At 42.4% G+C, this 23,592-nt stretch overlaps 1 protein-coding gene across 1 annotated transcript in view; it reads left to right on the forward strand.

Moving 5' to 3' along the window:
* Positions 1-23,592, forward strand: part of SHC4 (SHC adaptor protein 4) — a 131,430-nt gene that overhangs the window by 18,653 nt on the left and 89,185 nt on the right. Inside the window, exon 2 of the mRNA XM_032856551.1 lies at positions 21,432-21,502. Coding sequence (XP_032712442.1) covers positions 21,432-21,502 — 71 coding nt within the window. The remainder of the gene's footprint in view (positions 1-21,431; positions 21,503-23,592) is intronic.

Consider the following 23,592-nt stretch of genomic DNA (forward strand, 5'->3'; position numbering starts at 1 on the left):
GAAGATAGAGAATCCCAAGCAGGCTCCATGCCCAGCAAGGAGCCCAACATGGGTCTCGATCTCACGACTCTTGATTATGACCTGAACCGAAATTAAGAGTCAACCGCTTAACTGACTGAGCCACGTGGGTGCTGCACCACGATCAGGTTTTAGAATATGTTTATCACTCCAAAAAGAAGCCAGTTACCTGTAAGTTCCCTACCTCTGCCCCACAGCCCCCGGCCGCCATGAATCTACTTTCTGTCTCTCTAGATTTGGCTATTTGGGGTATTTCATATACATGGAATCATATAACAGGTGGTCTTTTGTGTCTGGTGTCTCTCACTGAGCAAAATATTTTCCAAATTCACCCATGTTGCAGCACGTACCAATACTGCATTCCTTTTTATGGCTGAATATACCACATTTTGTTGCATTCCCCAGCTGATAGATATTTGAGTTGTTCCCGCTTAACAGTTATAATGAATAATGCCACAAGGAGCATTCATGCATAAATGTTTGTGTGGACATGTGTTTACAACCTTCTCTGGTCTATACCAAAGAAGAATACAGGTTGGAATGGAACTTCCTTTTTCTTCTGGTGGAAATGGAATCTTCATTCGATCCATTGTGATGCTATCATTTCTTGGCTTTTTGGGTAACATCAGGTGTAGCAGTCATGGTGCTGTAATGAGACCCAAGATATACAGGCAAGGGCTAGTAACTGTAATGGGCTACTTGCCTCTGCACTCTGAGTCCCCTAATCTCTGAGCTTTCTGAATTTATGTGTCTATATTTCTACAATTTTTCAGATTCCTTGTGTTCAGGGAGCTGTGCCTGTTTGCTCTTGGTAGTAAGCTTGTCATTGAGAGAATCCAACATTTCAGTTTGAGGTTCTGGCCTTCTGAGAGGACAACTTGTTAACACTGTATCTAAATCAAGAGTAAATTGGCTGTAAATGAAGGACTAAGATGCTCTCCTTAAGAGAAAAACACAGACAGAAGCTTTAGGGTTTGGCTTAATTTTAAAATATGTCTTCATTGGGGTATCTGGATGGTTCAGTTGGTTAAACATCCGACTCTTGATTTCGACTCAGGTTGTGATCTCAGGGTTGTGAGTTCGAGTTTCACATTGGGCTTCTCACTGGGCGGGAAGTCTGCTTAAGATTCTCCCTCTCCAGGGCGCCTGGGTAGCTCAGTGGGTTAAAGCCTCTGTCTTCATCTCAGGTCATGATCCCAGCGTCCTGGGATCGAGCCCTGCACCAGGCTCTCTGCTTAGCAGGGAGCCTGCTTCCCCTCCTCTCTCTCTGCCTGCCTCTCTGCCTACTTGTGACCTCTCTCTGTCAGATAAATAAATAAAATCTTTAAAAAAAAAAAAGATTCTCCCTCTCCCTCTGCCTCTCTCCCACCCCTGCTTGCTCAACCATGTGCTCTCTCTCTCTCTCTTTCTCAAAAAAACAAAAAAAAAAACAAACAAAAAAAAACCTCTTCAGTCACTTGCTTCTGTATTTTTACCAATGTTTAGGACACTTGAAGTTGTCAAGTAGAACACTTCTTTTTAAGGTGTTAATCTATTAAGCTACATTCAGATAATAGGGATTAAAATGTTACTTTTCCTAATTAATATACGGGAAAATCTGCTTACGAGCTACTGAACTGATTCTAGTCTAAAACCTGTTATTAGAGCTCTCACTTGATAGGAAGGGAGCCACAGAGGAACCCTGACTTCTCGAATGCCATCTTAAAAAGACCTCTGTCTCTTAGGATTAGGTTGTCACAAAGGCTCAGATGATGAGGGTGTAAACAAGACAGAGGTTTTCTTTTTCACTCATGTAAAAAATGTCCATAGGTAGGGAGGCCAAGGCTACATCATGGTCCCACAGTGATCAATTACCCAGGCTCCTTCCATCTTTCTGTTTGGCCATCCTTAACACATACCTTTGATCCTCAGGCTCACTCAAGACTGTGACACAAAGATGGGAGACCCCCCCCCACCATTATGTGCATTTTCCAAATGGCAGGAAGAAGGAAGGACAAAGACAAAAATGGGGCACCTCCTAGCTGAGTGAGCCTCTTTAAAGGAGCTTTCCTTGAAGTCCTACCTGATGACATCCTCTTAAATCTCCTTGGTCTTCTGGCTTCAAGGAAAGCTCAGAAATGGTGGTTTTGAAGCTGGGCACATAGGGGGTTCTGTTGGCAGGGAAGAAAGGAGGAAAGGAAAAAGGAGGAGGGGATGTAGGTAGGCCACCCAGAGTCTCTACCCTGGCCTCCTAGGAGCTTATGTTTTAAGATGGACGAGGCAGAGGCTGGTCACCACACAGTGTTAAACACACAGAGCTGTGCCAAGCTTCACGGCAGCCCATCCCTGGACCACTTCAAAGTTTGTAGGCTCAGATTGTTGAAAAGGAGGGTTGTTGGTAATGATGGAATTGTCCCTCTCAGCTCTTCAGTGGGAGCATCAGAGGACTTTCCGGAGGATACAGGATTTAGAAGAACATTAAAGGAAATGATGCTATCAACAGAGGCCCTCTTCAGGTTGTGTGGGAATGGCTGACCCAGACCCCTCTGTGTGATGTCACCTATTCTTCTTGGTTCCCACTTATATATATATATATGGTCAGGGGTATTTAAGATAATGGTTGGAAGTTTGAAATGTGGTCAGTGGCTAGGGAAGGAAAGAAACTTCCTGATTTCCATGAGAATCTCAAACCTGAACTAGACTCTTCATTAGTAGCTATAACCACCTGACTCTCCCTGCCCCTAGGGTTTTGATGACTAAATCGAACAATATATCCTAGAAAGTCATTACTCTTTTTTTTAAGATTTTATTTTTAAGTCATCTCCATACCAAATGGGGGACTCAAACTCACAACCCTGAGATCAAGATTGCATGCTTTCACAGGCACATTGTAGAAAGTCGTTATTTAATATAGTAACCAATAGTATAGGTAATCTACCCCATGCAAATGGACTTTAAAAGAAAATAGGATCTTCCTTGCACTCTTTTCTTTCTATTCAGTTAAAACCACTGAAATTTAAAAAAAAAAATGATTACAAGCTATAAAACCAGCAAATTGAATCTGAAATTCTATTTGAGTTGCTTTCTGAAGGTGTTACTTTTCTAAAGGCATTATTTGAGTTTGATTCAAAAATCTATGTTAGAATTTGTTGGGAACTTGATGTCTGTGACAGAGCGAACAGGTTTGCAAATTTCTATACTTGTTTTGAGTTTTGTGATGTTGCATGACCTTGTTCAAATTTTTTAAATGCTTTGAAATTTAGAGGATTGAGGCAAAGAGTTTTTTTCAAGTGCAAAGGTTTTGTGAGTCTAGGGTTTTGTTTTTGTAAAAATATTGACTTAGCAGGTCACCCCCTTCTAGCTCTGATCACAATGCCCCTGAGATTTAATTCTGAAGCAGGCTACAGTTGCTAAAATCATAGGCTTGTACAGCTGTCCATCCTAACAGCATTTCCACTTACCACCCTTGGGCTCAGTCCTGATGGTTTATAAGAATATTTAAGAATCCCCAAATGGTATCCAGACTTATGAAAAGAGCAAATGCTTCTTCCAACTTTGAAAGCTATATGATTCGGGCACTTGGGACAAGCTCTTATTATAAGAGCTTATTTGAGTCAGAACTTACACATTTTGCGGAGAGTCTCTACTTCTGTTTCCCCGGGCTCTGTGACCCTGCATCCTCTTCCCCTGTCCTGTTATTGTCAACCTTTCTATCCTATGAGCACATGGGCAAGCCTGTTCCATTTTTAAAAATAACTTCCTCTTATTAGTTTATCTTTCTTCTTTTGTTAAAATGTTAAGTTCTCAAAGCAAAAATAAAAACAAAAGCACTATGCTTTCTGGTTAACTTCCTCACCTCTACATCACACTCTAAATCCCCTGCTCTCTGCCCTCTTCTTCTCCCCTCTACTGATACTACTCCACCGAAGCCAACGATGAAAGCCAACAGTTGCCAGATTCTAGTGGACATTTTCCAGCCCCTTAGCCTCTTGGTCATCTTCACTGCCCTCGGTTCAGTAAACAGTCTCTTTCTCCAAAAAAATCTGTGTGCTCTTGACTTCCACTGTATCACACTCATCTGGTTCTCCTTGTGTGTTTCCAACTTGTGTTTTGGATCTTTCATGGACTCTACCCTGCCTGCCCTTTAAATGCTGAGTGACATCAAATAGGGCACTATTTGTGAAAAGTAAGAAAGTTTGAATGGGTAATCTCCATGAAAAGTAAGAAGGGTTTGAATGGGTAATCTCTGAATTCCCCCAAACTCTAATATCCTTCTAGTCATATTATCAGGGGTCAGGATTCACTGGCTTGAGCTACAGAAAACTCTTGTGTTTCAAGCAGAAAGAAGAGTAATGAAAGATGATTAACATTTGGGCTGCAGTTCTGCAAAGGCATGTTGTTGGCGGCTGCTTCTTTTTCAGAGAAATCATAAAAGCTGAAAACCAGTATGACGTCATTCAGCAGTTTATCATCATGTGGGAGACTGACTAATGGGAGCTGTGGTTTCAGCATAACAGAACAACCGACCATTCATGGAGGACTTGAGTGCTGTGACTTGGAGAGAGGATGGTATGAATGAGGCTCTTTGGCCACCATAGCCTCCAGACATGACCACACACCGGGCATGGTTAAAGTCCTAGAGAGCTGGAAAGATTAAAACCACCATATATAAATGCTCCTACTGGGGACATCATGTTTGACTACGTATGACCACTGATGATAAAAATGCTGGCCTTTTCCAGTAATAATTAAAGGGAACCTATAGTTTTTAATAGTATTTTAGCTATATATGCCACTAGCTAAAATTTCAGATTATTTGCTGAGAGTGAGATTTACTTTACAGGCAGGGGTGGGAGCAAAAGTGTAAGGATCTTTGACTCTCTAAAGGGGGTGGGTGCAGACGCTGCTGGGTAGGGGAAAGGGGTTGGAAGAGAATGTTTGATGGAGCTATTAAGTTTGTCTCCGTTGTGATGGTACTTGCCGATGCCGTCATTTGTGAGTGTGTAGTATTCCTCCAGTAATGTTTGATTCAATTTAAAAACTCTAGGTCCCGAGCACTGAAGGCTGGGACTGATTTGTGTGATGGAGGGTGTAGGGCATAATTTATTTAATATTTTTTAGGAGATTCAGAACTGACAAATAAGATCTTAAATCCCCAAAATTGTAGCATATTAAGTGATTGGGGGTTGGCAGAAGAGACCATACACACACTGTCACTATTAAAGTTCCCAACTTAATTAAACAAAGATATAAAACATAATTGGTTGGTCATCTGCTAAGTCAGCCAAGGTGTTGCCTTGGCTACAGCTGTAACCAAATTAAGGCCGTAGCCAACAAGATGGTGCACAGATTGGACGACTAGAGACAGTAGACAGAGCCCTATACCATTTTCTTGAGCACAGATGCAGAGCAGCTTTGTCAGCCTCTGCTGGGCCCGTCCCTCTGCTGCCTTGTATGGGATGCACAGGGCCTCTGCCCCTTGGCAACTCTGAATGGGAGCCTTGGAATACCAGATGGGTGCCCAATGGCAGGCTTGGGAATTACACTAACTTTATCTGTACAATGATGGTGCTGGCATTTTGCCTCCACCTTTCACAGCAAAGGACATCCAGCAACACTCTCCTGGGAAGCAGATTAACTTCTGTGAGTCACTGCTTTTCCATCTCATTTATGATTCATGACCTGGGCTATATTTTTAGCTTGTATTTATTTGGGTCTGAGAAGTGGGCTGAGCGGAAGTGTTGTTTGGAAACTTTGGGAAGAATGAGGAGAAATTGGCATCACACGTAAGCGTGAGTAGCCTGAAATTTGTTTATAATCATCAGATATCCTATAAACATTTGTTGAGATCCTACTATGTGTCATGTACTGTGCCAGACTCTAAAAATGCAAGTGACTGAGACCCAGCTTCTGCCCACCAAGAGCCCACTGAATTGTGTGGGCAGACAACTAACTTGATATAGTTGTACTAGAACCACTGCCTGTCCTCCCAGCTGTGTCTCTGGATTTTAGTCATATTGAAGTCTTTGGTATTTTTGCAGCACCCCTTCTTTTAAAAAAATTAATTTTATTTAAATTTAAGTAATTAACATATAGTATATTATTAGTTTCAGTGGTAGAGTTTGGTGATTCATCAGTTGCATATAACACCCAGTGCTCCTTACATCACATGCCCTCCTTAACGCCCATCCCCCACTTACCCCATCTCCCCCAACCCACCTCCCCTCCAGCAACCCTCAGTTTCTTTCCTATAGTTAAGTGTCTCTTATGGTTTTCTCCGTCTCTGATTTCATCCTATTTTATTTTTCTCTCCCTTCCTCTGTGATCCTCTGTGCTGTTTCTTAAATTGAGTTTCTTAAAATGAGTGAAATAGTATGATAATGGTCTTTCTCTGATTGACTTATTTTGCTTAGCATAATACCCTCTAGTTCCATCCACATTGTTGCAAGTGGGAAGAATTCATTCTTTTTGATGGCTGAGTAATATTCCATTGCATATATATATATATATATATATGCAATGGAATATTACTCAGCCATCAAAAAGAATGAATGTATATATATACACACACACCACATCTTCTCTATCCATTCATCTGCTGATGGACATCTGGGCTCTGTAGTTTGACTATTGTGAACATTGCTGCTATAGACACTAGGTTGCAGGTGCCTCTTAGGATCACTATGTTTGTATCCTTTTGGTAAGTACCTAGTAGCAGTAAGCCTTATTCTTACTCTTACCTATTGAGCATGTCATGTTCTTGCCTGGAAATCTCTCCTCCAGCCTCTTCTTAGTTGCCCTTTATGACTCACACCAGCATCCCTTCTTCTGAAATATCTTCCCTGATTCCCTGAGGCTCCGTTGGAACCCCCTCTTACACATTCCCATAGCACATTGTATCCCAGTGTTTATTACACTCCTATGAAGAGTAGTCTTGATTGAGGTCCCTTCATGGTAGTGGAGACTTACTCATTAGCTCCCCAAACTAGGAGATGGGTAGAACTCAGGGGGTTTGGGAAGAACAACACTGTCATTCCAGTACAATCATTGCTCCTTGCTGAGCCCTTCCCATGTGCCAGTCACTGTGCTCGGCACCACACATGTGTTACCACATTGGAACCTCATAATATCCCTATGAAAGGGTAACTTATTGTCCCTATTTTATAGATAAAGATGAGATGAGATGTAAAGTTTTTTGCCTCAGGTTTCACAGCTAGTATGTGCAAAGCTGAGACTCAAACACAGGCCTGCCTGGCTATTAAAACCTGTGCTCCTAGACTTTGGCATATTTATTCTCCACTTTTGTGGTTACTGTAACAGTCATGATAGACTAGGTCATTCTGTGAATAAGCAATCTCCGCTTTATAGCAACTTAAACAACAAAAGTTTATTTTTTATTTGTACCACGTGTCCACAGCAGATTGGCTGGGGGGCTCTACACTGAGTTATTCTCCCTCAGGGACCTGGCCTGAGGTCTCCAATTGCAAGAGAAGGGGTATGTGAAAAACCACTCTCAAAGTGATAGTCTACCTGAATATTATTGGCCAAATCAGGTGCAGCACCCAACTTCAAACGGGCAGGAGAAGTGTAATTCTACTTTGTGCTGGGAAAGCAAAAAATCGGAAATAATAATGGAACAGCCCCAATAATTCCCACATATACAAAGAGAGGAGGGGCAGGGAGTAGATGAATGAAGACAAAATGGAAGGATAAAGTGTCCAGAGGAATGAAGTTCTTCCAGGGATTAAGAAAAACCTTGCTTTTTAAACCTAGGTCTCTAGTTAAATGGCTGTTGACATCAATTATTCAGTTGTTCTTCCTGTGAGCAACACCGTTAAGACTTCTCTTCCGAATGTATTAATACTTTGACACAACCTGGGATTTCACTGGGTCTATCAGGAGAGCATAGTCAATTAGTATTACAAAAGCAGCTAATCAGAGTAAGGTCAGTATTCCAATTCTCATTTTCCTTTTTTTTTTTTTTAAGGATTTATTTTTATTTATTTATTTATTTATTTATTTATTTATTTATTTGACAGAGAGAGATACAGAAAGAGAGGGAACACAAGCAGGCCGGGTGGGAGAGGGAGAAGCAGGCTTCCTGTTGAGCAGGGAGCCCAATGCACGGTTCTATCCCAAGACCCTGGGATCATGACCTGAGCCAAAGGCAGTCACTTAACAACTGAGCCACCCAGGCACCCCAGTTCTCACTTTCATTGTGAGGAACTAGTCCCACCACCTTAGAGACTTTCTCCAAGAACAATAGAAAAGGATTCCCAGTCTCCTAGGATTTGGCCTCCACAGTGACCAAAAAAAAATCTCTTAAAAGTTTCTTAGGAGGCGGGCACACAGTGCTAACACTTGCTCCTCCCCACAAGGGACTTGGCTTAAAGCTATTGGGTGCAGCTTTTGAAGCTCATAAACATTAAAATGGAATATTAGATACAGGGCCCTTAAAGAGTTTCTGCAAAGAGCACATTGAGAATATTTGGTCAAGGAAAATCTACCTATGTACAGTGCAATTCCTGTTTTTCAAGAGCACAGAGGGTGACCGACAAGGTGTGGAACAGAGCTCAATACTTACAGTCTTGGGCGTTGGAGGCAGCCATCACGCTTCAAGTCACCGCGAGACTGTAGGCTATATAAACATCTGCCACCTATAGAGGATGGCTGGCTTTCCCACTCTCTTTTCTCTGGATTAAAAAAAAAAAAAATTGAATGAACAAGTCTAGCTTTCAGGCTTTCGGCTTTTGAACCTGGAGCAGAAGAAGGAGCTTTCAGCAGGGTCGATGTTTGGATTTTTAGAAACATATGCAGTTCAATCAACTACAGTGTATTTTGAGGGGCTACTGTCTGCCAGGCCAGATTCTAGGTATTGGGAATAGAGCAATATCAGCTCTTTGCTGCTTACAGTGAGGGTTTGGGTGGATGGGGGATGAGAGGCTCCGTGTAGTGTCTTCAACCCAGAAGTTTTCAGTGTCCTGAATTCATTTTCATTTTAAATATCTCCCCAGGCTGTACCCATCATGAAGCATGGGCACTTCGGAGGGGTAAGCGTCATGGGGAAAACTCCTACTTGACCCAGGTACCATGAGGAAATTGCTGTCAGCAGATGTCTCATCAACAGGAGGGACATCACTATGCACTATCTGGTATTTTTGACAAATGCTGGGCTTGGAGTCTTCCCTAGATGATTAGCTTCTCCAGGTCAGGGAGATACCATGGACTATCATAGCATTAAGCATTAAGAGACCCGGGTTCTTCTCCATTAAGCAGCTCCATGGCTCTTGAACAGAGCACCAAACCTCTGAGAATCCATTATTCCCATCCATAAATTGAGTGTCAGACCCTTACTCAGTGTCTGCCGCAATTTTATTGCAACGATCAAATGAAAAGAGACCGTGCAAATCTCTGTGTCAAAGCACGTGGTCGCATTGGCTGGCCCTTCTGGCTTTGCCCAGCTACAGAAAGAGCTGCCCATGTCTCCCCATGCGTGGGTGCCGAGTTATTCCTGGGAGAGGCTCTGGCCCTCCCAAAGTTCCCCGTCTGCTTTCTGCCACAGGGATGACCTCTGGCTGAGTGACTGTGTCTGTGCTCAGGTCCGTAGGCAGAGATGAAACCTCTCTCAGTTCAAAAAAACCCCTGTTGTAAGGGGTTCTCGATGGGAGTAGGACTGTTGGTATGTGACCCAGCATAGCCGCCCCACGTGATGCAGATGGTTGGCATACTTTCCTTGCCCACGGACGGCCGGGACTTTTTTCAGACACATGGGAAGGTTTCTTTGGCCAGCTGTAGATAGCTCATATCCTAGTGTGTTAAAGCATCATCAAAGTGCCAACCTGACCAAGATCTTTATTGTTGATCTGGGCTTCTATCCCTCAAGACGTTTTATCTGCAGGATCCTGGATTGCCCACTGCTATCAAAGAGAAATTTTCTTTTGAATCAATTTAAAACTTCCCTAATTAATTAATTAATAATTTTAAAAAAATTATTTATTTATTTATTATTTGACAGAGATAGAGAGATACAGTGAGAGAGGGAACACAAGCAGAGGGAGAGGGAGAAGCAGGCTTCCTGCTGAGCAGGGAGCCCAATGTGGGGCTCGACCCCAGGAATCTGGGACCATGACCTGAGCTTAAAGGCAGACCCTTAACGACTGAGCCACCCAGGCACACTTAAACTTCCCTTATTTAATTCTAAAATTCCCCCAGGAAATGAAAGTTAAGACATCAGCTCCGCTCGCCTTACAAGGACTTTAAAACAACAGATGTTTTCTCCATCTGCTATGGCAACGGAGTCTACTTGGTTGGGAAAGAGCATGGGAGGTGAGGGTGGCCGAGGTGCTGAGGTTTGCCCCCTACACAGCCCTGCTCTGGCTTGGCCAAGAAGCCTGCAGAGGCAGTTCTGGCTTTCGGAAGAACAAGCAGAACGCACAACTCACTTTTAGAAGATTTCGTCTTTGTAAACAGTGAGAACTCCTGGTTGAAATGGCTTGCTTGCCAACACCTGGAGTGTGAATGAATGAACAATTACAGATACTCAGGCTGTTGAACCTGGAGCAAGAGAAGGAGCTCTCAGCAGGGGAGATGTTTGGATTTCTAAAAATATATTCAATTCAACCAAAGGTGTGTGTGTGTGTGTGTGTGTGTGTGTGTATGTGTGTGTGAAGTTTAATTAACCAAAGCCTGTGATTTTGAGGGCTACTCCATGCCAGGTGGCCTTCCAAGTGTGGAGGATAGAGTGATCTCGGCTCTTTGCTACCAACGTTCTAGTGTGGGGAGACAGACTACAAACAAACAAACACGCCAAGCTGGCAGCAAACAGTGCTCTGAAGAAAGACAAATACAAGAGAACAGAGAACAGTAGAGAGAGGGAAGGTGTCCACGGCTCTGTGCTCTCGGATGCAGGTTTCAAATGCATTACCGGGCCACTCCAAGAAAAGTCTGTTTTGGCCAAGACCCCTTGTGCCTCTTCCACAGAGGTCTGTCTTCTTGCTTGTCTCCCTGAACTCCCTTGAAACGTGCTCCCCAGTATTGCTCCCTGTTCCGGAGGAGGGGCCCTGCAGCCCCATTGACTATGTGCCCCAGTTTCCCTCCCATGGTTGCTACACTAAGCGGGGAAGCTCTTCCCTTCCCTTCTCGTACGACGCACATACTGACTCAGAGTTGGCACGAGGACAGCTTTGGCCAGGTTCTCTTGATTATTTTAACTGGCAACATACCCCTTTAAGAAGGAACCCATGACAGACGGTCCAGTTAGGATGCAGGTTATTTTGAGACTTCCTGAATATCATTTCTTGGCTACTTCATTCCAATAAATCATTTACTGCACTGTAAGAGGTGCTGGGGATAATGATGACTAAGACACTCCCTGCCCTTGAGAAGCCCACAGTCCAGCTGCAGGCGTCGACATTTAAAAAAGATAAATGGCAGAACAACTGGGTGAGCAGCTCCATGACCAAGATGCTCCGGGAGCCCAAGGGAAGATCAGTGAGCTCTGCCTCAAGAGTGCTGAAGAGGATGTCAAACAACTTTAATGATTTCTGATGCCTCATTTCGTTCTTCATTACCCCTCTATTTGACCATATTTCTTGTATAGTTTACATCAGGGTCACACGCTGTCTCGCAGATAGTGTTTGTTTTGCCTGTTATTGTTGCTTGGTAACAACTTTATTGAGATGTAATCCACATACCATCCAATTCACCCAATTAAAATGCGCAATTCTATGGTTTTTAGTACACTCACAGGGTTGTGCCAATACCTCCAATTTTAGAACATCTTTATCAACCCCAAAGAAAACCCTGGACTCTTCGGCAGTCAGATCCCATCCACTAAACTTTACAGCCCTCCTTTCTAGCTCCATAGGTTTGTCTACTCTGGACATTGCACATAAATGAAATCAGTCTTTTGTGACTGCTTTCTTTCACTTAGAATAATAGTTTCAAGATTCACTCGTGTTGTGGCCTGTATCAGTAGTCTGTTCCTTTTCATTGCCAAATGCTTTTCCAATGCGTGATGTGTCCTTTTTATCAGTCCATTCATCAGTTGACGGATACTTGGTGGTTTCTACTTTTTGGCCATTATGAATAATACTGCTATGAACATTTAGGTGCAAGATTTTGGTGTGGACATATGTTTACAGTTTTCAAGGGTATTTATCTAGGAGTGGAATTGCTAGGTCATATGGTAATTCTAAATTTAACTTTTTGAGGAATTGTCAAGCTGTTTTTCCTAGTCCCTGCACCATTTTACATTCTCACCCTGTATGAGGGTTCCAGTTTCTCCAGAGCTTTGTCAACACTTGCTATGTTGGGTCCATTTGTTTTTTAAATGATGGCAATCTCAGAGAGCATGAAGTGGTACCTCATTGTCATTTTGCTCTCCATTTCCCTAATGATGAATGATTTTAAGCTTGATCTTAAGCTTATCGGCCATTTATATATCTTCTTTGGACAAATGTTTATTCAGTCTTTTGCCCACTTTAAAAGTGGGTTATTTGTCTTTTTTATTATTGGTTGTAAGAGTTTTTATATATTCTGGATCCAAGTCCATAACCAGATATATCATTTGCAAATATTTTCTTCCATTTTGTGTGTGGTCTTTTCATTTTCTTGGTAGTCTCCCTTGAAGCACAAAAGTATTTAATTTTTATGAAATCCAATTTATCTATTTTTTATTAGCTTGTGCTGTTGCTGTTATAGCCAAGGTCCTGATTTTTGCCAATTTCCTTTTACCATCTTAACTCTCATACATAGGTCTTGGGTTCATTTTGAGTTTATTTCTGCATATGGGGTGACATATGTGGTCCAGTTTCATTCTTTTTTTTTTTAAATGTAGGTATTCAGTTGCTCTAGTGCCATTTTTAAAAAAAGATTTTATTTATTTATCTGACAGAGAGTGATGAAACACAAGCAGGGGGAAGAGAATAGGGGGAGGGAGATGTAGGCTCCCACTGAGCAGGGAGCCCAATGTAGGGATTGATCCCTGAACTCGATCCCAGGACTCAATCCCAGGACTCTGGGATCATGACCTGAACCGAAGGCAGACACTTAACAACTGAGCCACCCAGGCACCCCTCCTTCAGCACCATTTGTTGAAAAGACTGTCCTTTCCCCTTTTGAATTATTTTGGCATCCTTGTCAAAAATCAGTTGACAGTAAACATGAGGGTTTATTTCTGGGTTCTAATTCTATTCCTTTGATCTATGTGTCTATCTTGATGCTATACCACACTTGTTTTGACTGTGTTTCTGGGTAGTAAGTTTTGAAATTGGGACATGTGAGTCCTCTAACTTTGTTCTTTCTCAAAATCATGTTGGCAACTCTGGGCCTCTTGAATTTCCTTGTGAGTTTTAGGAGCAGCTTGTCAACTTCTGCAAAGAAGCCATCTGGGATTTTGATAGGAATTTAGTTAATTCTGTAGATTAGTTTTGAGAGATTTTGGTTTCACCACCTTCACAACATAAACTCATCTGGTCCATGAAGGTGGATATCTTTCCATTTATTATGATCTTCTTGAATTTCTTTCAACAATATTTTATAGTTTTAAAAGTATAAGTTTTGTTTTTATTTTGTTAAATGTATCCATAAATATTTTATTCTGTTTCATTCTGTTACAATGGGATTGTTTTCTTAATTTCATTTTTGGATTGTTCACTGTGACCTGTTGGGTTTTGATATTAGGAAAACTTGCAGATACAGTCTGATTTCTGACTTCTCTTGAAAAATCATATCCCAAATGGCAACAAAGGACTTGAGTGAGTGGTTTGCATTCTGTTCTTCTTTTAGGACACTTTGTTCTGAGTTTGTCCTCTTCTGGCTACTTTCTTATATCTGGGTTAATTCACTCATTAATATCATAATTATTAAGCACTGAGTTTTTGACCTTTATGATTGTTCTTTTGGGAAATCTTAGATGAGATTTAATTTGAATAAGGGGTTAGTATTATCTAAATCTTTAATATGATTATTTTTATATACACATCCTATTCTTTCTCAAAAGTTATTCAAGCCTCATCTTACACATTTATCTTAGGAACATTGATGAGCTAGGCTCTACACTGAGGATACGAAGAAGAAATAGACACCATTTTTGCTTTAAAAGAGATTTACACATGTTGATAAAAAGTGCCATATGGGCAACCAGACTTTTATCAAAGGTCTGCTAGCAGTCTGCTAGTAGTCCAGAGTGGGCAGAGGAGGGCTTAGGAAAGGGAGTATAGTCAAGACTGGATAAGGAAGGGGAGAAGAGGAGAGGATTCTTGAAAGAAGCGACCTTTGCATGATGATAGTTGGGACCCTATCCACTAAGCTTAAGAAAGTTGGATCTTTTCCTGCAGACTGGTCTTTTCTCTAAAGTGTGATTCTTGGACCACCTATAGCAGAATCACCTGCGTGCTTGTTAAAGCACAGTTACTCAGACCTACTGAAGCAGAGTCTCTCAGAGTCCAGGAATCTGCTTTTTAAAATCTGCTTTTTAACTTTCTCTGGTGATTTTGAAGTTCTATAAATTTGGAGAAGCTCTGTCTGAGGATGGGGGCCCTGTGAAGATTTTTGGGTGGGAATGGAGTAGGATAGGATGGAGTCATATCATGCCAGACCCAAGTTTCAATAAGGTGTTAACTGCATTGGGAAAGGCAGATTCAGAGGTGTGGGGGACACCAGAGACTCTCTTGTTGTGGGGGTTATGTTCAAAATTCAGCACTAAGGTGAACCTCAGGTAGAGTAAAGAATACTCTGGGCCATCCCTAAATCTCCCACATCTGTGCGCTTGGACTGTCAAAGGTCAGAATCAGTGTCTTATGTTTTTGTTTGTATTTACAGGGAGGTCTCCTTTCCCTGCGGCCATTGGGTCAAGGTCTAATTTGGAGAGTAGGGTTTGGGGCTATAGGGTTGAACAAAGAGATTGCTCTCTTGCTTACTGCCAGCCAAATGAATATGGTTCATTTCAGGTCCATGGAACGTGCATATGTTGCAGTTGAGAGTCAGAGTGCCCAAAAGAGAATGGTAAAATTTGGGTCAGGGTGTGGAGTTGAGGGAAGAAGACAAGAGAGATCCCCTAGGTGATATGGAACTTGAATTGGTAGGGCTTGCCTCCTGATTGGCTGAGGGATTTGAAGGAAGGGGAAGAGTTGAGTTTTCTGGCTCATGTAATGAGGTGGTTGGTGATACTGTTGCTTGAGATCAGAAATTTAAGTAGAGGAATAATCTGGACACACCGAATCTGCAATCTGAGTGGAATGAATATTCATGTGGTTATACCAGTCTGCAGCATGCAAAGAACGTGGATGGAAAATCTCTGTGCCATCAGCGCCCAGGTAATAATTGAAGGCATACATGGTAGAGATTGACTTTATTGGGTGGGAGTAGAACTTGGACAGCAGAATTTTCTAAGCTTCCCTGTTGATTCCAAGATGCAGTCAGGGTTGACTGCATAGTATAGTGTGAGAGGAGAAGAGACCATTGTTTAAATAAAAACAGGGGTAAAAGTAAGGAAAAAGTGAAGGAGACTAAGAAGGAACAGTCAGAGGATGAAGATGAGGAATTAGAGAAAAATGTTCTCATGAAAGTCAAGCAGGGAGAGAGGGTCAGAGGAAACAGAAGGAGGTGAGTAGAGGTCAGCAAGCGCAATGCCCTGGGCAGGTGAACTAGAGAACAAAAACAGGTCACTCAAGTAGACTATGATAACGTAGTTGATTTGCTCAGACAGTTTCAGTAGAGTTTTGAGGACAGAACTACTATAGTGAGTTGAGGCATAAGCAGAAAGAAAGGAAGTGGAGACAACATCTCAAGACTATGAAGAGAACATCCTCCTTCTGATCCCCCTTTCTTAGTGAGAAAGACTAGAAGTTATTTAAAGGTGGCACAAAAATCCTACAGTGTCTTTGGTCCACATCGGTGGCCTCTACTATTGTCAGACATTTATTGCATGAAGGTCAGACCGTTGTCATATCACATTGAACTATATACTGTTCTTTGGTGTTCTGATTATTTCAAAGTGTCATTCTTCCCTCTCTTATCAAATGTAGAGCCTATGCCTGGAGCCTTCTCTTGAACAATATCCAGCTATACTCCTGGCACAGGGGCAGGCACATTCTAAGAAAGGAATACTGTATGCCACCGAAAAAAAAAAAAAGGGGAGTTAATCCTACTTAATAATTAATGAACTGTGCTTCCTAGAGGTTAAGGCAGGCTTTATTTAAAATGTAAACCCTATAATAATATTACCTACTTATTTTAAAAAATAAACAATATAAAAGTGTAAAGTAAAAAGTAAAAGCCTGCTTCTCTTCCATTCCCAGAAGTAACTGCTGTTACCTTTCTTACTAGTTTCTTATGTGCCCTTCAGACATTCTTTCTGAGGGTATAAGAATATATGTCCTTTTTCTTTCGGTAATATGGTCAAAATCATTCTGTGACAGAGCCAATATGAGAACTTCTCATAAGCTAGCCATCATTCCTCCTGTCTGAAAACCCCAGTAATTTCTTCAAAGCCCAAGACACACACAGCTATGAATAGGCTGTTCACCTCTCCCTGGGAGCAAGTGGTTGAAGCTCAAACAGTACAAAAATATTATTGCTGCCTTGGGGCACGAAGAGAGAGCATGAGCTAGGAGTTAGGTAAGCCGGCTGTCAGCGGCTGAATAGAAAGGTTGTCTGAGCACTGCTGAACTCCACTACTTTCTCACAACCCTCGTATGCCTCTAATAAATGTCTTTGGTGTCTTCTCAGTGTCAGGAATCAGGGAGTGTCTTGTGTCTCATGTGCCACCTCCTGTGGTCCCCAGAAGTAGCTGGATTCATCCTGCTCTCACCGCTGTGGCCCCCAGGCTCATCTCATTGTTAGCCATGTCAGTAGACCAAAGGAAGAGTCAGTGGGAGCCAGCTCAGTGACCCTTTCTGTTTTTTCTTTTCCTGTTATACAAGAGTAGCAGGAATGGACTATGGACTTTGGAATAAACCCCGATTCAGTCTCAATGAATAAATGAAACTGAGACAGGCACTTCCCTTTAATAGATGTTAATATCTTCATCTACTAAATGGAATGACTAAACTCTTAGAAAGAAAATAAATAATCTCTTTCATGATTCTCTTATCCTTATGAGGCTGGGTTTTTTTCTTTCTTTTATTTTTCTCCTCCTCCTCCTTCTTCTTCTTTTTTTATTTTAATGTAGGCTCCATGCCCAGTGTAGAGCCCAACATGAAGCTTGAACTCATGACCAGGAGATCGAGACCTGAGCTGAGATCAAGGGTCAGATGCTTAACTGACTGAGCCATCCAGGTGCCCCTGAGGCTGGGTTTCTTGAGAACAGAGACCATATCTTATTCAGACTCACATTTAATAAACAAGTAAGAGGTATTGTCATTCCCAGTTTATAGCTAAATCAACAAACCAAATTTTTCCTTCCTCAGGCACTGACATTCAACTACTGTCTGCTTATGTGGTCATCGGGTACCTAAACAAAGAAGTGAACGGATTATTTTTATGCACTGCCCTCTCTTTGCTTCCTCATAGCAATGGTTTCTGAGTGAAATGGACTATGTGAGTTAATGAAAAGACCAAGTCCATTCTGGACTTCAGGATAATTGTGAAAAATCAGGCACCAATTCCCTCCCTTCATTTTACTCAGAGCACCTTTCTTAACACATGCCCTGGGTGGAAGGGAAAATGTACTCATTGTCATATCACCTCAGGCATGACTCACATTTCTTCAGAAACTTTGGTTTATCACAATGAAGTTGGCAGAAGGTGTGACCTGTGCCATTGCTGGCAGTCAAGCGTATGGAGCAAAATAGCTGTTCCAATGAAGGAAAGGGGATCGGAAGCAATGCCTGGGTCTGTCTTAGAAGGAAGCAGATGAGGTGGGTATTGCCATGAAGTGTGATTGAGAACAAAGCCTTGGAAGAGTCTCTCTCTTCCTGTTCTCAGTCTCTCCACTAAAAATCTCTTTCCTCATTGATAACCCAAATTCCACCACTGGTGATTTCCTGAATGGACTGAGAATTGCCCCCACTTTGACACTTCCTCACATGGGTGTGGGTGTTGAGTCTCATTGACCTTGGAGCATCTCTGTCCAGCTGACTGTCTGTTTGGCTTTTTTTCCATTCCCATCAGATATGCAGTCTGCTCTACCTTCCTGCTAAAGTCCCCACCGTCAACTTTATCATCCAGGGCTCTCCCTACCCACGGCCACTAGACTGCCTGAGGAGGAGGCACATGCTCGCCAGCCTCCCTCTTCGCTACAAAACCTCTTCGTTTTAGGTTGTTGTCAATCTCTAAGATGGGGACTAACAAAAATAACAAACAGAGGAGACAACAGAGAAATTCAGAAGTCTTCCAAAGGTATCAATCTGGTTTATAGTTCTGGAGTCTTTTTCTGAGTCCTTATTTCTCCTGTACGCCTCATTTATCCCCCAAGCTGAGAGACCAGTCAAACCTTCACATCCCACCGTCTCTTCTCTCCCTCTGCTCATTTTAAAGACACTGTTGGGAGTTGAACAATAGAAGCTTTAGTCCTTCTTCCAACTAGTATTTATTGAGTACCAACGTGTCCCAGGCACCATCCCAGGTGCTGGGAATACAGTGTTGATTATAATGTTTACAGTCAAGGGAATGAAGACGAGCAGTAAACAAGCAAGCCAACCAGTACACCTGATAATCAGTGGCATGAAGGTGACCAGTAAAGGCTGTGATGAAGGGTGACAGGAGGCAGTGATATTTAAATTAAAACATTAAGGATGAGAAGAAGTCAGTCCTGGAAAGAGATGGGGGAAGAGAAATGCAGAACGGGAGAGGGGAAGGGGCCAAGGCAAAAGCCCTGTGTTTAGAAAGAGCTGGGTGTATTTGAGGAAGAGAGAGAAGACCAATGTGGCAGTGAAGTGTATAGAGGAAGAGTGACACAGATGAAGTTGGGGGTTAAGGAGGGGTGAGAAGACACAGGGTCTGGGGGTTTATAACATGTTTGCTTTGATAATAAAAACCAGGGGTCTCAAGCAAAGGAGAGACATGGTCTGTGTGTACTTTTGAAAAGTCACTCTGGCAGAAAATGTAGGTGGAAAAATGTAGGTGTTTACGTTTTCAAAATGTGCCTTGATGGGCTGGTTAGGACTACCTCATCTTGATGATTTACCACTGAAGGGAAAGATGACACCCATCTCTGTACTGACAATGCCTCCTGTGGGAATTGGAGGTGTAGCCCAGACATGTACCTCAACTTTGTGGAGACTTCATTCTTTCCAGGGTGAGGGGTGCAGGAAACAGAGGACCTGGAGCTAAGTCTTGACATGGGAGAAGACACTGAAGGCAGAAGAAACTGGGGTAGCCAGTGAGGATATGAAAACAATCTTTTTAGTGCACCTCCATGTAAAGCTTGAACCCTTGGAATCTCCTTTCCTAGTAGTTCTTTTTTTTTTTTTTTAAGATTTTATTTATTTATTTCACAGAGAGAGAGAACACAAGTAGGCAGAGAGGCAGGCAGAGAGAGAGGGAGAAGCAGGCTCCCTGCGGAGCAGAGAGCCCGATGCGGGGCTCAATCCCAGGACCCTGAGATCATGACCTGAGCTGAAGGCAGAGTCTTAACCCACTGAGCCACCCAGGTGCCCCTTCCTAGTAGTTCTGAGATGAGCTTTCTACCATATCCCCTAAATTTAGATTTCCTTTCCTAACAAGTCTTACGGATTATTGAACAGAACTCTCTAGACTTCACTCACTTTCCCAGTTATATCTTAACCTGGGGAAGTTAAGCATGATTGGAATGGTAGAAAGCATTCAAAAATTTTTTGTTGTGTCAATACTAGAGACCCAAGAGGAGTGTAATAAATGAATCTGGCTGAGAATCACGAGGTGATTGTCCTGGCCAGCCAGCCGTCCCAGCACTAGGCTCTAGGCAACATTTGGTAGGCTGGCATGCCATTAGGATGCTAAATCTACAGAATTTGCTCAGAAATACTCTAAGAAGTGTCTGGGGAGGCACCCCTCAGATCCTGCCATCCTTCCCCGGTGCTTTTGCCATTTCCAAGCAGAGGGAGGCTGGAAGGCTTCCAAAGGAAAGCTAAACAGGAAGCATATAATTTCCAAGGAGCTGACAGATCACTTTCAATCAGACCGCTTGGCTCTCATAACATTTCCGAGCTCATTCTCAGAGAAACTCTCTCCCTTGTCAGCTAAGGCTCTGCTAAGAGGATTTACTCCCACGGCCTCACTTGGCAAAGCTACACAGAAGACTACTAAGTCTGCATCCCTAGGCTTAATTCTTCTCCACCATTCCAGAATCCAATTTTCAACTGCAGGCTTGTCATTTCCTGGATACTCCACCAATGTCTTTCAGTCAACGCATCCCAAACCAGCTCATCATCTTCCCCTCTCCTGGTTTTCCTGTTTCTGTTAATGGAATCACTGTTCCCTCTGCTACCCTGGCTGGAAACATCTGAGTCATACTTGACTCATCCTTGTCTCTTATTCTCTAGATCAAACCAACTGCCGAATCGTGTAGTACCCATTTCCATGACGTCACTTGAATTTGTCCCCTCCTTCCTATTGCCGCCATCTCTCCTCGGTGTGGGCTGTCATTACTTTTCCCTCGACAGGAACATCCTCGCTTCTCCCCTCACTAATAACCCACCACCATACTTGCCGACATAAGGCTTCTCACACACAGATTGACCACCTCGCTCTTGTACAGGCAGCCCACCAGGGTTTCCACATTAAATAAATATAAACTCTCTTTTCCCTTATAAGTCACAATTCCTTTCCCAATACTCCATGTTCAAGGCAAACTTAGCCATTCCTGGCATAGGACATGACTCTTTCTTCCTTTCTGGAACCCTTTCAGTAAATGATCTTGTGAAAAAGAACGATCTTATTATATGACTTAATTCTGTACTTATGCAATTAGATGCTTGTTTTATCTCCTTAGGAGCTTCACTGTTCCTCTGTTATTTGCCTCACATGACACTGGAGCACATGCAGCTACCTGGGGCTGTTCTAAGAGCTTCACCCATGTGAAAAAAATTTAACTCCCATAACAATTCTAATTGTAGTCTCCATTTTACCGGTGACAAAACTGAAGTGCAGAGAAGTTGAGTAATGTGCTGAGCTTCCATTAGTGACACGTGCTTAGCTTGCCAATAAGTGGCAGAGCCAGGAGTCAGATGCACGCAGCCCATGCTCTTAACGAATGAACTCACATCATCTTTGTTTACCTGCCTTCCCGATATCATGGCTGGGATTTAGCTGATGTTTTATAACTCAACTGAGGCTTAAGGCATGTGTCCATTAATGGTCAGAAATATCAATGGTAGGCTGGCTGTGCTAATGTAAGTTGATATCAGGAGCTGACTTACGGTGTTTCCCAGGAAATCACTAGGAAGATGAGAAACATCATTGTGCTATTTTTTTCCCCTACTTATTCTTTTTTTTCTTTCTTCTTATTCCAGTACATGGGCTGTATTGAAGTACTGCAGTCAATGAGGTCACTGGATTTTGGAATGAGAACCCAAGTTACAAGGTAAGAGAACAAAAATGGGAGAGGCTTTGGAGGCTATAGTTTAAAGTCAGAACAGTTTCTCCCTGTAGGAACTTCATGCAAGCTTTCAAATCTACCACGGGCTTTTATTTATGGCTGGAAGGTAGAACATAGCCCAGTGACCTTGGGTGAGGGCCTCATCATGTGAAGGACTTCCCAGCTGTGTGGTGGAGCATCTGCAGTACATATAAGAACCAATAAGATGATGAAGTCATAGAAATCTCTGGTTTTCCAAGTACCAACAGTATTTAAGAGTATGTCTAGACATTGACCATTACAGAACCTCAGACCTGTTGAAGAAGTTGCTGAAAAGAAGACCAGGGAAGAGCTTTCTGTATCAGAAAGCCCAAGTTCTCCCCATTCATGAGGCATAGAACCCTCTTGCATCTTCTTCCTGTGTGTACAGTGAGCTGCGTGGGGTTGAACCAGGGGAGCCTTACCCAGCATAGGGGAAGAACCAAAATCATGATTACACAGAGCACAAGTGAGAAGCAGAAATACAAGGCATGGGTCACTAAGGTCAAGCTCACGGCAAAAATGGAAAGAGGAACAGGCAAGTGTCCAGACTGGTAACTGAGAGAATTGTGAGGTGAGGGGATGAGGTGAGAGGACTGGGTTGATGTGAGTGATTCAGGATGGAGCCTTAGGCATCTTTTCTACGTGGTGTCACCATGTGTCTCATGGATAAGCCACAGTGCCCATCTGCATCTGTGGTGGCAGGCCACCCTTTCCAAAGGTGAACGTTCTCGTTGTGAAGACAGGATAACTCTTCCTAATGCTCATCCCGTGAAATTGTGGGCCTAGAGAAAATGTCCCGTGGTTCAAAGTTTTGAGAAAAGGAATCACATTGCTCTTTAGGAGAGTGGCAGTATACAAGAGAATATTAAAAACCCTGAGAAGTCCTGTGTAGCAGTTTAAAAAATTCTCTCACTAGATTGTCTAAACTTATTTGGCCCCAGAATCCCTTTTTTCATGTAACATAAATGAACATCCCACGTATCCTTAGGGTTCCATGAAATGCACTTTAGGAAATGCTATTTTGGACTCACTAGAATGCATTCTAATCCGTCTTCCCAAATTTCTCACCAACCCCCAGTATTCCCTACGGGGCCACTCAGATGAAATCTAATTCTACTTCTTTTGTCCTCTTGGTGGCTTTCTCAGTTCTGGGCACACAGAGGAGGCTCAGTGGAGATTATTGAATAAATACATGGTTCTACCTGACTGCATCCTGGGATTTGGAGATAGCTGCATTTCTTCTCTTCTGAGTTTTCTCTTTCCCATTCTCAGTCCCTTCAATTATTCTGCAGGTGACCTGGTATCTAGATGACTTTCTCCCATATTAGTCCTACTTAGGTTGTGTACAGGCTTTATTTTCATCCCCACGATCCTTAACTTGGAGAAAACCCTTTCTCCAATCCTGAGCAGATTACAGATGGGAGGAAAAAAGTAGCTATGCCAGATACCTGGGTTAAGGACACTGGACAAAGGAATGCCCCCTGTCTTTACCTGAGGATGACTGTTTTTTTCTGTTCATTCTCCTACTTATTTTCTTTCACTCAAAAATTTATGGAGTGCCCATTAAGTGCCTGAAACTGTTCAAGAATTGAGGCTGCAGAAGCGTCTGACCTCATGGAGTTTATGTTCTAGCTGGGGAAACAAGACTATAGCAAGGAAACAAATAAATATACAATAGAGTTTCACATAGTAATGAGTGCCATTACCATAAAAATAAAGCAGGGTAAGGGATAAAGATGTAGAGGGTGGGCTTTTATTTTTTAATTTTTTAAAAATTTGTGTATAGTTGACAAATGTATACATTTGTTATACAATGTTACATTAGTGTCAGGTGAACAACACAGTGATTCAACTTCTCTATACTTTATGCTGTGCTCACCTCAAGTGTAGTTACCGTCTGTCTAGAGGCTTTTGAATTTTATTTTCTAGTTATAAAAAGACTGTATGGTTACTGAGAACATTTGGAAAATACAGAACAGTATGAAAAAAGAAAATCACTCATAAATCTCACCTAAGATAACGTCTACCAATATTTTGTCTTTCGGAATACCTTT

This window comes from Lontra canadensis, unplaced genomic scaffold (genome assembly GCF_010015895.1).
Source record: "Lontra canadensis isolate GAN:19392208 unplaced genomic scaffold, GSC_riverotter_1.0 scaffold12, whole genome shotgun sequence".
Lineage (NCBI taxonomy): Eukaryota > Metazoa > Chordata > Mammalia > Carnivora > Mustelidae > Lontra > Lontra canadensis.